We start from the raw sequence: 14,803 nt of genomic DNA, 5'->3' as shown, positions 1-14,803 counted from the left end.
ATCCCCAAATACAGAATTCAGATTCTCGAAAAGGAATCCCAGTTTCTACCCTGGAGTTACAGATAAAAGCTCCACTATTGGAAGAACTGAAAAGTGAGGTAAATTTAAGTGATTGGAAGAAAAACTTTAGATCAAGAAGACTAGTGATGCGTATGCACTAGAAGCAATTACAAGGGAAGCAACACCAGGTCTTTGGCAGGGGCATGAGAGAGACACAGGCTGAGCTGCAGCTGTGTGCTCCTCACTAGTTATTTCCTTCCTAACTAATAAAGAGTAACAAATGGCGCCTGAGTCATGGGGGTTCTCGTAGAATTAAATAAAAGGATCGGTATAAGGAACTCAAGGCATTATCTAGGAGAAAGCCTACCTGAGTTTTAATTCTTGTTAATAGTAAAATTTAAGACATTCTTTCAAAAATGCCAAGTTTTAAAAGTATTCAGATTTCTTGTTCTTTATCAGGCACAGAGCTTGGAAATAAATATACTGTAGCATTCTAATGATGAATAAGGCTAATAGGAAATTTATTGTACTTTAGATTAGTGTACAACTTTGCCAAGTTTATCACTCATCCTTAAAGAAAATGTGTTATTTTGATATCCCCTGTTCATCAGACTATGGGTGCCATAAATAAATAGATGTTTCTAAATCCACATAAAAAGTATTACAAACTTACTGGAATATAGTAAAAAACCTTTAATGTAAGAATCACAAAGTATCTAGTATGTTGTAAGTAAGAGATCCTAATATGTCTCTCTCTCTCTCTCTCTCTCTCTCTCTCTCTCTCTCTCTCTCTCTCTCTGTGTGTGTGTGTGTGTGTGTGTGTATCTGTGTAGTTTTAAAATATGCTATCCACCCCCTCTTTTTTTCTACTTTCTCAGAACAAAGGCCTAGGTCATGTCTTATCTGAACATCCCCTGTTCTCCCTAGACAGAAATTGACAATGTGCCTTTGTCTTACTTCTTCAGGGTTGCTGCTTGGTGGATTTTGCTGCTGACAATCCCAATTGTTGTTACATCATTTAACCCATTTTAGTCAGAAATTATACTGATATAACTATGTGTAACTTATCCATAATAAAGTTCAAGACAACAGTCATTCTTGATACATTTCTTATAGTAGCATCAATATTTATGCACTCAGCAATAGGATACAATTTCTTTGTAACTTAAGTAATTTTAGTATATTAGCTGAGATGAAATGGAAATTAGCACATAATTGACAATGCTCAGATTCAAACAGCATATTATTCTCATATATGGTCACAATGATATATTGAGAAATGGCTTGAACTTTGGCTTCAGTTTTTAAATTTTTACATTAGAAGTAATGCTTTGATGTGAAGACTGAGTAAGATACCAAATTTAGAGCAGCTAGTGTTACAGAATCATGAACATCAGTGTCTGACCATTTCACTCTAAAGTCTTTAAGAACTTGCTACACTTCTTCTTCTGCTTCATTCTTTTGAGAGTGTAGCTCTGTTCTCCTAGAACAGGATTTCAGTGGCTCATTATGGAGAAGGAACAACACAAAATCTTGTGATCTGCTCTTAACTATCATGAGTTCAACTCAAAGAAGCTCTTACATTCTTTAAGCCAAAAAGTAAGTGTTGTGTTCAATATATATATCTTGGAGATTCATTTTCCTTGATGAAATTAAATTTAAAAATCTCAGGAATATGCTGTTAATTCAGTTGCCTTTGAAAATATTCTACAGCTGAAGAGGTCTGCTTGTCTTATGATGCCAGAAAATTATTAGAGTACTGACCTCATTCATCCACAGTACTTTGCCTCTAGCTTGGTACTCAATAAACTACTTTCTATCTGTGGATTTAACACATCAGCATATGTGAGATAACTTATTCTACCCTAAGAAACATATATCATATGTGACATGATTTTCTTTCTTTAATTGATTTTTATTAGATATTTTCTTTATCTGCATTTCAAATGATATCCCCTCTCCCAGTTTCCCCTCCAAAAAATACCCCTATTCTCTCCCCCCTCCCCCTTCTCACCAATCCACCCTCTCCTGCTTTCTGGCCCCAGCATTCCTCTACACTGGGGTATCAAGCCTTCACAGGACCAAGGACCTCTTCTCTCATTGATGACTGACTAGGCCATCCTCTGCTATACATATGCTGCTGGAGCCATGAGTCCCATCATGTGTACTCTTTGGTTGGTGGTTTAGTCCCTGGAAGCTCTGAGGGTACTAGTTAGTTCATATTGTTGTTCCTCCTATGGGGCTGCAAACCCCTTCAGCTCCTTGGGTCCTTCCTCTACCTCCTTCATTGGTGACCCTGTGCTCAGTCCAATGTATGCCTGTGAGCCTCTACTTCTGTATTTGTTGGGCACTAGTGGAGCCTCTCAAGAGATAGCTATATCAGGCTCCTGTCAGCCAGCACTTGCTGGCATCCACAATAGTGTATGGGTTTGGTGACTGTATATGGGAAGGATTCCCAGTTGGGGCAGTCTGCTATCCTACAACAAAGAAGGATTTCCATTATAAATGAAGATTAATAATGCCTTTCCTATCTTGCCCATCATCTATCATCTATCTACCATCTATCTATCTGTCTATCTGTCTCTCTATATCTATCTATCTATCTATCTATCTATCTATCTATCATCTAATTTATTAATCTTCCAGCCTCTCTTTCCTTCCCTTTTCCCTCTGTTCCTCCATCCCTCCCTCTCCTCTCAAGGTTCTCTATGTCTCAAGCAGAAAAAATATGAGTTATACTAGAGTCCAGTATGACTGTGTGAGTTTTCACATGATAGGAACAAAGCTTGATATGACAAAGGAAATAAACCTGCAAGTTATTCTCTTTATGTGTTTTCCCCTGAACATGGAATGGAGGCATAGGATTACTTGGGGCAGTGATTATATTTTTATTGCCAAATAACATGAACCAACTATCTCATAGTTTATTTAAAAGTAAAGTCATATTCTTTTGTTTTTAACTGCATTTTCTTTGTCTCTCAGGCATATGTGGTACAAGGAAGAAAAATAAGCAAGACAAGTTCATGTTGGAAGTGCCACTTCAGGTCTCTAAGTAGATGCTTGTGGAGTCTTCTATCATGTCCATTCTCAATTCTTCAGAAATTGAGATTACCACGTTCTTCCTGATTGGAATTCCAGGCCTGGAGTATGCTCATGTGTGGATTTCCATTCCCATTTGCCTCATGTACTTGGTGGCCATCCTGGGCAACTGTACCATCCTCTTTGTGATCAGGACTGAACCCTCACTCCATGCTCCCATGTACTATTTCCTTTCCATGTTGGCCATCTCTGACTTGGGCCTGTCCCTCTCCTCTCTCCCTACAATGCTCCGGATCTTTGTGTTCAATGCCACAGGAATCTCCCCAAATGCCTGCTTTGCTCAAGAATTCTTTATCCATGGCTTCACAGACATGGAGTCCTCTGTGCTTCTGATCATGTCTTTTGACCGCTTTTTGGCCATCCGCAACCCCCTCAGATACAGCTCTATCCTCACCAGTGCAAGAGTTGCCAAAATGGGACTGGTGTTTCTCATTAAAAGCATGCTCCTAGTGCTCCCATTTCCTTTCACTCTGAAAAGACTGGCATATTGCCGGAAAAGCCTCCTTTCTCATTCCTATTGTCTCCATCAGGATGTCATGAAGCTGGCCTGCTCCGACAACACAGTCAACTTTTTCTATGGTTTCTTTGTTGCACTCTGTATGATGTCAGACAGTTTGTTCATTGCTGTCTCCTACGTGTTCATCCTGAAGACTGTGATGGGCATCGGATCCCATAAAGAGCGCCTCAAGGCCCTCAATACCTGTGTCTCCCACATCTGTGCTGTGCTCATCTTCTATGTACCCATCATTGCTTTAGCATCCATGCACCGCTTTGGCAAGCACAAGTCACCCATGGCCATGATCCTTATTGCTGACATCTTCTTGCTAGTGCCACCTTTGATGAATCCCATTGTGTACTGTGTAAAGACACGGCAAATTCGTGAAAAGGTTCTAGGAAAACTAGGTCTGAAATAAAAATATGGCTGGGTGGGACAGAAGTCTGGGTCAGATTAGTCAAGATCACTGAGAAGACAATTTCTTTCTAAGCAAAGTATTTTCAAGAATTCATCAATACCATTTTCTCAGAAAAGTTTTAAACAAGGCAAATCCTTTTTGATACCAATATCAGGTGATTTCAAGGTGACCACTAAAGGTGGTCTGGATATAAACTCACCATTGTCTATCTTAATCATTTTTATAATTAATACTACCAGTAGTCTGGATATTTTATGATCATAAGATTCATGTGAGAATTGATAGGTGAATGGAGAAGAATTATATTATATAATTGAAACTGAGTTCACACATTTATATAATAGTTTGGCTTTACTTTTTATAGAATGAGGTAGTTATTGTCTGCTTGAAAAATAATGAATATCAGAGTACTTGAGAATTATAGAGTGCTATTATTTCAATTTAATTCAATTTGAGGTTTTATTTTATAATATTTTCCTTCTCTCCTATATATTATTCTTTAAGAAAAAAGAAAACAGCCTTGCTCTACATTATTGTTGAGATTCTAGCAATAATGGCCAAAATAAGAACAAAAAGGGAAGACTTCATTATTAGTAAGAATTAGAGCCAGGCAGTGGTGGCACACGCCTTTAATCCCAGCACTTGGGAGGCAGAGGCAGGTGGATTTCTGGTGCCTCAGGTGGAGTTCAAGGCTAGTCTGGTCTACAGAGTGAGTTCCAGGACAGCCAGAGATACACAGAAAAACCTTGTCTTGAAAAACTAAAAAAAAAAAAAAAAAAAAAAAAAAGAAAAAAAAGAAAAAAGAAAAAGAAAAAGAAAAAAGGGAATTAGAGAAGTTGCAAAAAAAAATATGGCTTTTTAAAATAACTGGCATTTTCATTCCCTGGTTTAAAACACCTATTATAAAATAAGGGATTTTGTAGGTTTTTAAAATACTTTGTATTTCAGGTTATGATATAATTAAATAACCCAATGAACTGGAAGTGATTTTTCAAATAATTGAAAATATTTGTATATTAGTAGCAGAAATTCGTGTGTGTATGTGTGTGTGTGTGTAAGGTTTTTTTCATATTCTAACAAGATAAACAGCTAACTAAAGAGGACTGGGTCTCTCAAATAATTTTCTTGTTTCCTGTTCTGCTTTTGTTTGTGAATATTCACTGCTAAAAAAGTTAAAAATAATATTTATGATAATTCAATGCTTAAATTTTTATATATGAATTGAAAGAATATAATTGTCAATAACTGTCAATGTTTTTTGCAGGGATATAACAAATAATTTCATTAATTCTATTGTTATTAAGTTATTATTCTAACATAAATTACAATTACTAGAAATACAAAGAAAGCATACCTTCATTAAGATGTATTATTAAATTGTTTCTCAAATAAGACTTTGCCTTTGCACACTGAATTTGTGAAACAGCACCACTTTCCCTAATATTCTATGTTATTCTTTTGGTATTATCCTTATTTTTTATCAATACATTAATATTTTACAATAGCATTTTAAGTTGAATACCTTTCATAGTTTTATTAGTATAATTAATATAACATATTAATTTTACAAGCAATGAATATTCATACATATCTAAAATACGATTTGCTCATATTTAACTCTGTTTTCCACAACCACTTCCAGCTAGATCTTTTTCTCCTCCTGTATTATTTCTTCTGTATATATTTGTTTTCTTCATTAAAAATTTACTTTCTACACGTGAGACTACAAAATGAGAGTTGTCTCTTTGAGTCTTCTTAATTTAGATTTATGTAAGAACCCTATTCCATGAATTTTCATGCTGATAACATGATTTTATTCTCTATGGCTGACTAGTATTTCATCATATATTCAAATATACATTGTCACATTTTCTTTTTTTTCTTTTCCTTTTTTTAAAGTCTAGTTACTATCCCCCTCCCAGTCTGCCCTCTGATTGTTCCTCATGCCATACTTCCTCGCCTGTCTAAAAGAGGATGTCCCCACCCACCCCCACCCTACCAAACCTGGAGCCTCAAGTCTCTCCAAGATTAGGTGCATCTTCTCTCACTGGGGCCAGGCCAGACAGTCCTCTGCTGTATGTGTTGGGGGCCTCATATCAGCTGGTGTATGCTGTCTGGTTTATTAGGTTGTACTTGCAAATAATTTTAATTCCAAAGAATCATTTTGATAAAGTTATTCTTAAATGATTAACTATGCCTGGTTTTATGCCCATGTAAGTTTACTGAAGAAGTTATTGTTGGCTGTCTGACCATAGTTGATACCCATGGCTTAGCTGGAACATGTGTGCCTCTTCGTAGGTTAACCTGCTCAGTTCTTTCTCGATTCTCTAGTTATGTCACAACACCTAACTTCATCTTTCTAATTTGAACTATGTTTCAATTGAATAATTAGACAAGTCATATTTACTAGTGTAGCTCCAATGATTGGGAAAAATTTAATCAGATGGAAAAAAAGACACACATACACAGAGATTATTGAATTCATCAAATATTATGGTGAGAATCAAACTGAGGGCCTATTGGATGTAAGATGAACATTTATCACTGACTTCCATTCTAATATTTAGATTTTCTTTTTTTTCCTTCCTTCCTGTTGACTTGCTTTCATAGCTCTAGAAAGTTCTATATAGGCTCCTGGGTGAGAAGTCATAGTAATGATTTTACTTAGCTGCAATCTCTCTTTTTTTTTTTTTAAACTGCAACCTCTTGGTCTTGATAAGAAGTATTTTCTCAAAATTTTGAAGATCATGAGCATGACATTTTATTCTTTTTTATTGGATATTTTATGTATTTACATTTCAAATGTTATCCCCTTTCCTGGTTTCCCCTCTTCAAGCCCCCTATCCCATGTTCTCTTCCCCCTGCTTCTATGAGGGCGCTCCCCAACCCACCTACCCACTCCCACCTCACTGCCCTGGCATTCTCCTACACTAGAGCATCGAGCCATCACAGGACCAAGGACATCTCCCATTGATGCCAGATAAAGCCATCCTCTGCTACATAGGGAGTTGGAGTCATGGGTCCCTCCATGTGTACTTTTTGGTTGGTCATTTAGTCCCTGGGCGCTCTGGAGTGTCTGGTTGGTTGATATTTTTGTTCTTCCTATGGGATTGCAAACCCCTTCAGTCCTTTCACTAACTCCATGGCATGGGGACTCCATGCCACCCACTCATCTCCAGATTCTTAACCCAGAATGGCTCCTGTCTAAAGGAAATATGGGGACAAAGTGTGGAGCATAGATATTTAGATTATCTAAGGCACAGTTTCAGAATGTCTCACGCTGGCCTTGATTTCACTGTGTAGCCCAGGTCAGCCTCTAATGACTACATCTTAATTTCTGAGTCTCTAATTCTCCATCATAATTGTTGGGATAACATGCCTGAACCATCACACTCATTTTAGAAAAGACACATTGTTACAAGTGAGAGGTGGGAAGCTTAAACTTAAACTCAATGAATTTGCACCTAAAATAACACACGTTCTGTATCATAATGCAAACACAGTTATGTAAGAAACAGGAAAATGCCTATATCCTTCCTAATTTTTAATCTGTGTTCAGAAATTTAAATCCCTATCAGCTAGGCTATTTCTGCCCCAGAAGAGTAAAGCTAGGCTAGGCTAAGACAAGTCTTTTCCCCTCAGCCTTTTTTAGAGAGTCCATACATTTCCCATCAAGCTTACAATACCAATTCTTTTAGAATTTACAAAAGTATATGAATGAACAAACAATACAAACTGGGTTTAAGCTGAGTGTGATAATGACATTTATTAAGAAGCTATAAATCTTTGTGTTTCCTTAGTAAATCAGTGAAGAGAACAAGCAAAAAAGCTTGAATACATTATTGAAGATTGTAAACATAACATGCTGATAAATATCATGTGATAGAGATAGATTGGCTAATCAGATAACACTGAATAGATAAATTCAATTTACTTAAGTATTATAAGTGTAGTTCTGATACTTTTGTAACATGGAAATAAACAAAATATGTTAAGTTGACCTCAGAGATAGCTTTAGGTTTTATCTAGAACTTGTAGATCCCACCTCCAGCAGAAAGACAGGGCATCAAGTAAGGGATGGAGTTGCCATCCCACAGTCAAAATTCTGACCCATAATTGTTCCTGTCTGAAAGAACTGCAGGCCAAGGCCTGACACTATTACTGAGGCTATGGAGCACTCACAAAAAGGGTCCTATTATGACTGCCTTCCGAAAGATTCAACAAGCAGCTGAAAGAATCAGATGCAGCCAACCAATGGACAGAAGCAACTGACCCCTGTTGTTAAATTAGGGAAGGCTGAAAGAAGCTGAGGAGAAGGGTGATCCTGTAGGAGGACCAGCAGTCTCAATTAACTTAGACCCCCTAGATCTCTCAGATACCGAACCACCAAACAGGCAACAAACACCAGCTAATGTAAGGACCCCAACACATATACAGCAGAGAACTGCCCGGTCTGGGTTTAGTCAGAAAAGATGCACCTAACCCTCAAGAGACTGGAGGCCCCAGGGAGTTTAGAGATCTGATGGGGTAGGGGTGAGGCGTGGGGACATTCTTGTGGGTACAGGGAGTAAGGGAGGAGGTATAAGTTGTGAAACAGTCAGAGGGTGGACTGGAAGGGAAATAAAATCTGGAGTTTAAAATATTAAAAAAAAAAAAGCACAACTCTATTAAGTAGGAGAAGTTTTGTGCAAAAGAAAATGGTCTTTTTTACTCAAAATTACCTATTAAGGTACTATAGTTAAGCAATGGATGGTTACAGGATATAATCTATGTCTGTGGTTACCAGGTCCAGGCACTGAACTCTGTGAATCCATTAACACTAAGAGACTTGGTGTGAGCATGTGAAAGATGAGTTTACTGTTTACTCCTGTTCCACAGTAAGAAGTTAAAGCTTAGAAAAAAAATTAAAAACCTTTCAAAGACCCAGATTTCTAAAGCATCTAGACATTCAGTCTGAGCCCAGAAACTATAAGTCCAATGCATACAACTTTAGACACTATATCTGACTTTCAAAAATTTTGATTCCTTCTATAATTAGGACTCCAATTTCTTAGAATCTACAAAGATAATGATTGATGTTATCAAATACATGCTTGTAAGAATTTATATAAGGAGCTACTGAACTATTAAAAGCAGTAACTGGTAGCATTAATTATGATTAAATACATGTCATACTGTATTAACTAAACAATATTCACTAAATCAAAAGTTAGGGGTTACATAAAGATGTAAGCCCACTATCAAACATCTCACAGTCTGGCGTTGGAAAGAACATTAAATTAATAATTAAGTTTACTAACTAAATGTGGAAAATTTCAGCACACATAAATGAATAACAAATTGCTTATTCTGATGGAACATGAGCTGGGTGAAATACCTAAAGCACTTACATGTTTTGCCTAAAAGGAACCTAATCCAAATAATTTTAATTGTAAGTAATGCGACTATTGCTTGGTAATTATTAACTGAAAAAAATACAGTGAGCTAAGCAAAGTAGAATCACTAAGCCAGCAGTGTTTCTGCAGAACTGGGATTTCCTAGAAAACTGAGACACACAGGAAAATTAAGACTGGTGTTTTCTGCTTTATAAAGAAGTCGATGGTTCAGATCAGAAAATCTGTTGCTTTACTATGTTCAGTCATGGCTTATTCAAGATGGGAAAAAAGTTTTATAATTCCATGAGTGTAAAAAAGATTTTAGAAAATTCTACTGTCCCATCAACACCATACCCAAGGCAATTTCATGATAAAACAAATATCTTTAATTAAGGGGATCTCTTGATGTTAGAATTGCATTAAAATGACTGATTATCCACAACACACAATTCCTTATTAAGTGCACTGAAGTCCCTGCCCAGTGCTCCTGTGTCTAGTGCAGCAAAGGGCAGAAGCAACTAGCTTATCAGAGGCAGTGAATACTTTCAAACAAAGGCTACTTTATGGAGGTAGAATCTGCTCTAAGGAGGAGCTAGGGACTAAGAATAAGAAGGCATTCTATGCCATGCAGAAACATCGAATGGTAACATGTAATGTTATGTATTATACTAAAGGGAAATGTACAAGCAGTTTAAATTTAAAGGCAACAGATTTGTTAAGAAAGTAAAGGGGATTAACAAAAGAAGTATAAGGGTTCCTGTGCAAGGAAACAGGACTGACTCGAAGTGAAACAAGCGTATAAGATTTTTCTAGATTTGTTAATTACACATTTCTGTCTGTGTCTTGTGCGTATACAAGTAACTTTTCCTATCACTAGCATGTGTGAAGAAGAAGAAAAAAAAAACTCCACCACTCCCTGGGGGTATGAACCTCAGGGGAGAAAAGAAGAGTTTATTTAGTCAAACACAAAAATATAAATGATACCATTTCTTTCTGCTCTAAGTTTTCCTGCTTTACAGAGAGATAGGAGTTCCACTGGAAGGATTTTGAGGGTTGTGTGTGTGTGTGTGTGTGTGTGTGTGTGTGTGTGTGTGTGTGTGTGTGGTGTAGGTCCAGGTCAGAGAGCAATTCATTGGTGTTAGTACTCTCGTCTGTGGGGTAGGTCCAGGAGATAAAACCCAGGTCCTCAGACTTAATAGCAGGTGCATTTACCCAGGGAGCCATCTCACTAGCCATGAAAGTATCATTTTGCACATGAGAGTTCATGTAAATTATTTAAATATCATTTTACATATTTGCTCACAAATTGGCTTTGAAATGTGTTTTTAAAACTCTCATACACTTAAAGACATGTGGTTCTTCTCTTTCCTGTAATCAAGTTGGGAATTCCTTATTAAGCATCATGCCTAGGAATAACTAACCAATAATCTTCTTCTTTAGTCATAACTCATGTACTAGAAAATTGTCTCCTTCTATCCCACCTTCCTCTAAGGCTCCTCAGACTGTCACCCCTTGAACCTTTAAATCGGAACAGCCGGAATATGGCTTGCCGAATAACCTTGGTCTTCAAGCTGTAAATGATAGGATTCAGCACAGGTGGCAAGAGCAGATACATATTGGCCAAAATACTACAGATCACCCTGGGGGTAGAACTGAAGAGACGGTGTGCCAGAGACAGGGTGATCATTGGCACATAGAAAATGGTCACAGCACAGATGTGACAGACACATGTGCTAAGAGCTTTCTGTTGTTTTTGAGGGGCCACGATGTTCAGAACAGTGCGAAGGATCAGGACGTAGGAGAAAAGGATGAACAATAAGTCAGTGCCATTCAGGTAGAGCTGAAGAAACATTCCCCAGAAACTGCTGATCCAGGGGTTGGTGTATGAGAATTTGATTATATCTGGATGGAAGCAAAATGGGTGGGAAAGCTCTTGGCCTCCTTGGAAGGACACACTCTTCACAGCCATAACTGAGGGAAACATGAAAACCACCTGTCTTATACAGATGATCAGTCCAATCACAAAGCTCATCATGTCTGTGAGGAAAGTAGCATACTTCAGAGGGCTGCAGATGGCTAAGTAGCGGTCAAAAGCCATGGCCACCAACACTGAAGACTCCAGGAAGGAGAAGACATGCACAAAGAACATTTGAATGAGGCACACTTTAATGCTAATCTCCCGGGCATGGAACCAAAGAACACCAAGGACTGTGGGAAGGGTTGTGATCGTCAGACCTAGATCAACAACAGAAAGCATGGAGAGAAAATAGTACATGGGCTTGTGCAGACTCCGTTCAATGATAATGACAAACAAAATAATACTGTTTCCCAAGAGTGCAATGGCGTAGAGACCACAAACAGGAATGGAGATCCAGATGTGAGCAAGTTCCAGGCCAGGGAAGGCTGTAAGGAGGAAGCTGAAGGAGGAGGGGGACGTGGTGTTATTGAAGATCAGCATGATGAGTTGAAGACACACTCTGAAAAAAAATGGCAGTAATACTATTATCATCGGATCCTTCTTGTAAACCCATTGTTTTTGTACATCTTTCTCAAATTACACAACTGTATTCCATTTTTAGAACTCCTCAACCTCTATAATTCAAAGGGATTAAAACCTCAGACATAAATTCTACAGCATCTTAAACCATTTTCACTAGTGCTTGGCCCTACTTTCTTGCCTCCACTCTCCTTAGATATAGCTATCACTTGCATTTTAGATTCCAAATATCTTCAAAACTCATGTGTTGAGCTCCTCATTCCAAGTATAGTACTGTTTATAGTTGAGCTTTTTAAATTGAGTAAATCACAAAATCTCTAAAGTCATGGATGTATCATCTACTTATCTTAATAAGATATAAAGAAGCTTAGAAGATTTAGGTGGTGGGACCTACATGAAAGAAGTTAGTCAGTCACTAAAGGTGTGACATAGAAAGATGCATTTTGATCCCTGCTTCTTCCTCTTTTCCTCTGTCCCCTGGTTGCCATCAACTGAGCAATTTTTCTTTGCCTTGGCATTCTACCATGGTGTACTGCCTCACCACAGCCATAAGCAACCAAGTCACATACCATGTACTAAAGCCATAAAATGAAATGAGCCTTTCCCCTTTATAAATTGTTTCTCCTAGTTTCCTTAAGTTTATTCACATCTTATTTTCCAGATTAGTCTTAAAATAAAATCTTATAGACACATATCACACAAATGTAAACTATGAAATAAGGACAGTCCTGTTGCAACCTGATAAGACTTTGCACTGATTCACCCAACTGAGCTGTTCCAGAGTACTAGAGAAGTACATTGGAGCCATACTGCCTCTGAGAATGCACACCACAGGATGACCCTGTTAGTATATGTTTCAAGATGTTGCTCTGCAGATGACTCCTTGTACCCGAATTGTGGGTCTTCATAGTCTCCTAGTCTATTTTTAGTATCACAGATTCCTTATTTCCTATATTGAAATAATTCCAATAATTCTTCCTTTTTCCACCACAGATATTTGTAAAATGCTCTCATTGCTCTGTTTCTGTTTCTCTGTGCAGCTTCCTAACTCTATTGAACCAGCTAGCTCCTGTCTTTCCTTCTACTCCTCACACTTTTGCTCTGTTGTTGATACCTTCCTTTTGAGATCCATCATGTGACTTGAACCTACATACTGTGAGTATACTGTTTTGAAGAGCCCTGTCAAGATTTCTGTATTTTTTTCCACAATTTATAGAATACTTTGAAAAATCCAGAGCATGCTAAATTGTAAATTCTTCACTGCTGATGAATTTTGGGGCCACAACATTTGGTCATTGGTTTATATTTTTAATTATAAGTCAGAAGTGACATTGAGAATAGTATAAGCAAGAGACATCCTTTCGATATGGAGTGTTAATTTCTTGATACATATGGCATGTATATCTCACATCTCGCAGTACTAGCTACTGATGCAAAATCTGGAACAATAGAAAGCCTTGATTAATAATATTGATTACAGAATAATAATGGCCATAAAAAGAAAGTTCTGATGTCAAGTTAATTTTATCTTTCCTATCTTTCTACTTGCCCTCTCTTTCTTTGTCTCAGTAACTATGAGAATCTAATAATCTCTCCTTTTTCAACCACATTAACCATCTTCTTAGATTTTCTTGAGTTTCCTTCCATCTCTCACTCTATACTTTTTCACCCGTCAGTCTCTTCCTTCATACACACTACGCTTACCTGACCACATCTCTTGAGCCTCTTCCCATAGCAGAGAGTTAAACAGTTCCCAAGGAGAGGACTATATAGAGTCTCATAATCACCAGACAACAGTAATCTTGATTATTGAAGTACACTAAATAAAACAAGAGTGATGAGATCAATATGAAATGTTCCCCCAAAGCAACTCAGACTCCTTAATACAGTGCTTTCAGGCTCAAACAAGCCCCATCTATCAAAGCTGGGAGCAAAGGCCTGGCCTGGAGGCTGCCTGTAATAGGTGTCTACAAAAATAATCTGCCTGTATCAGATAGCTACATCCATTTTTCTTCACCCAGCCCTGAGCAACAGATTCTCAGCCATAGCTCCCTTAAATGTCAGAAATTAATTAGGACAGGATAGAAAAAATAATCCCTCTCTATTATGATGGTAATATACCTCTTGTCTGACAGGTTCTAATACTCTGCAACAAGCCCCTGTTATACAAGAATTCTTCCTGAGAGCCCATACTAGTTGAGTCAAACCTGCTTTCAAATTAGCTCCTAAGTCTAAACAATTTAATATAGGTTAAGTACAGAAACTATGCTGTATTTATAAAATATATTGCATATGCATCCAAGATCAACCTAGTGAGTTAAGGGGTAAGCTTCATTTTTTTACACATCTGAGGTAATTAGCAGCTAAAGGAGGTTTTAAGTAACTTTATCTAAACACTGATACATTATAGAGCTGGAATTTAAACACATGCCTTATCACAAAGTTCTGGAATTTACTCAATCTGCTACAACATCCTTTTCAGTAAACTGTTTTATCCACATCATTGGTAAATATGGTTTCAATGTTTTATTCTCAATTAACCATCTTATAGATCTGGCTCCAACCTATTTTGACAAGAATTCATCTCTGTAGCTGATACTAAAAGAACAATCTTTGTAATAGCTAATTTTCCCTGGATTTTGCCTCTTTTAAAAATTTTCATAGCATATTTTATAATCTTCATATGATAAGTACACAATAAAAGTGCTTATCACAGTATATAGAGATTAATAATTTCCTTTTTGTTAGATATTTTCTTTATTTACATGTCACATGATTTCTCCTTTCCCAGTTTCCCCTCCAAAAAACAAACAAACAAACAAACAAGCAAAAACAACAAGAACAAACCTCTGTTGCCTCCCCACCCCCCATACTTGCCACCCCACCCTCTCCCACTTCTTGGCCCTGGCATTCCCCTA

General features: G+C 37.4%; 2 protein-coding genes across 2 annotated transcripts; one reads left to right on the top strand and one right to left on the bottom strand.

Annotated features, from left to right (window-relative positions):
- The first annotated feature begins 3,056 nt into the window (after positions 1 to 3,056).
- Positions 3,057 to 4,013, top strand: LOC116100691 (olfactory receptor 51A7-like). Its single transcript, XM_031384423.1, has one exon. It carries the CDS (start codon positions 3,057 to 3,059, stop codon positions 4,011 to 4,013), a length of 957 nt encoding a protein of 318 aa, XP_031240283.1.
- Positions 4,014 to 10,835: 6,822 nt separating this feature from the next.
- On the bottom strand, positions 10,836 to 11,867 carry LOC116100690 (olfactory receptor 51T1). The gene has a single exon (XM_031384422.1). The coding sequence runs from the start codon at positions 11,844 to 11,846 to the stop codon at positions 10,836 to 10,838; it is 1,011 nt and encodes a 336-aa protein (XP_031240282.1). The 5' UTR covers positions 11,847 to 11,867.
- Positions 11,868 to 14,803: the final 2,936 nt, after the last annotated feature.

The sequence above is a fragment of the Mastomys coucha genome, unplaced genomic scaffold (assembly GCF_008632895.1).
Source record: "Mastomys coucha isolate ucsf_1 unplaced genomic scaffold, UCSF_Mcou_1 pScaffold21, whole genome shotgun sequence".
NCBI lineage: Eukaryota > Metazoa > Chordata > Mammalia > Rodentia > Muridae > Mastomys > Mastomys coucha.
Note: the sequence above shows the minus strand (reverse complement) of the source record. Positions and strands in the feature narration are given on the sequence as shown.

Excerpts from the sequence above, each read along its gene's own strand:
- LOC116100691 (XM_031384423.1), top strand. The coding sequence starts at position 3,057 with ATGCTTGTGGAGTCTTCTATCATGTCCATTCTCAATTCTTCAGAAATT.
- LOC116100690 (XM_031384422.1), bottom strand. The coding sequence starts at position 11,846 with ATGCTGATCTTCAATAACACCACGTCCCCCTCCTCCTTCAGCTTCCTC.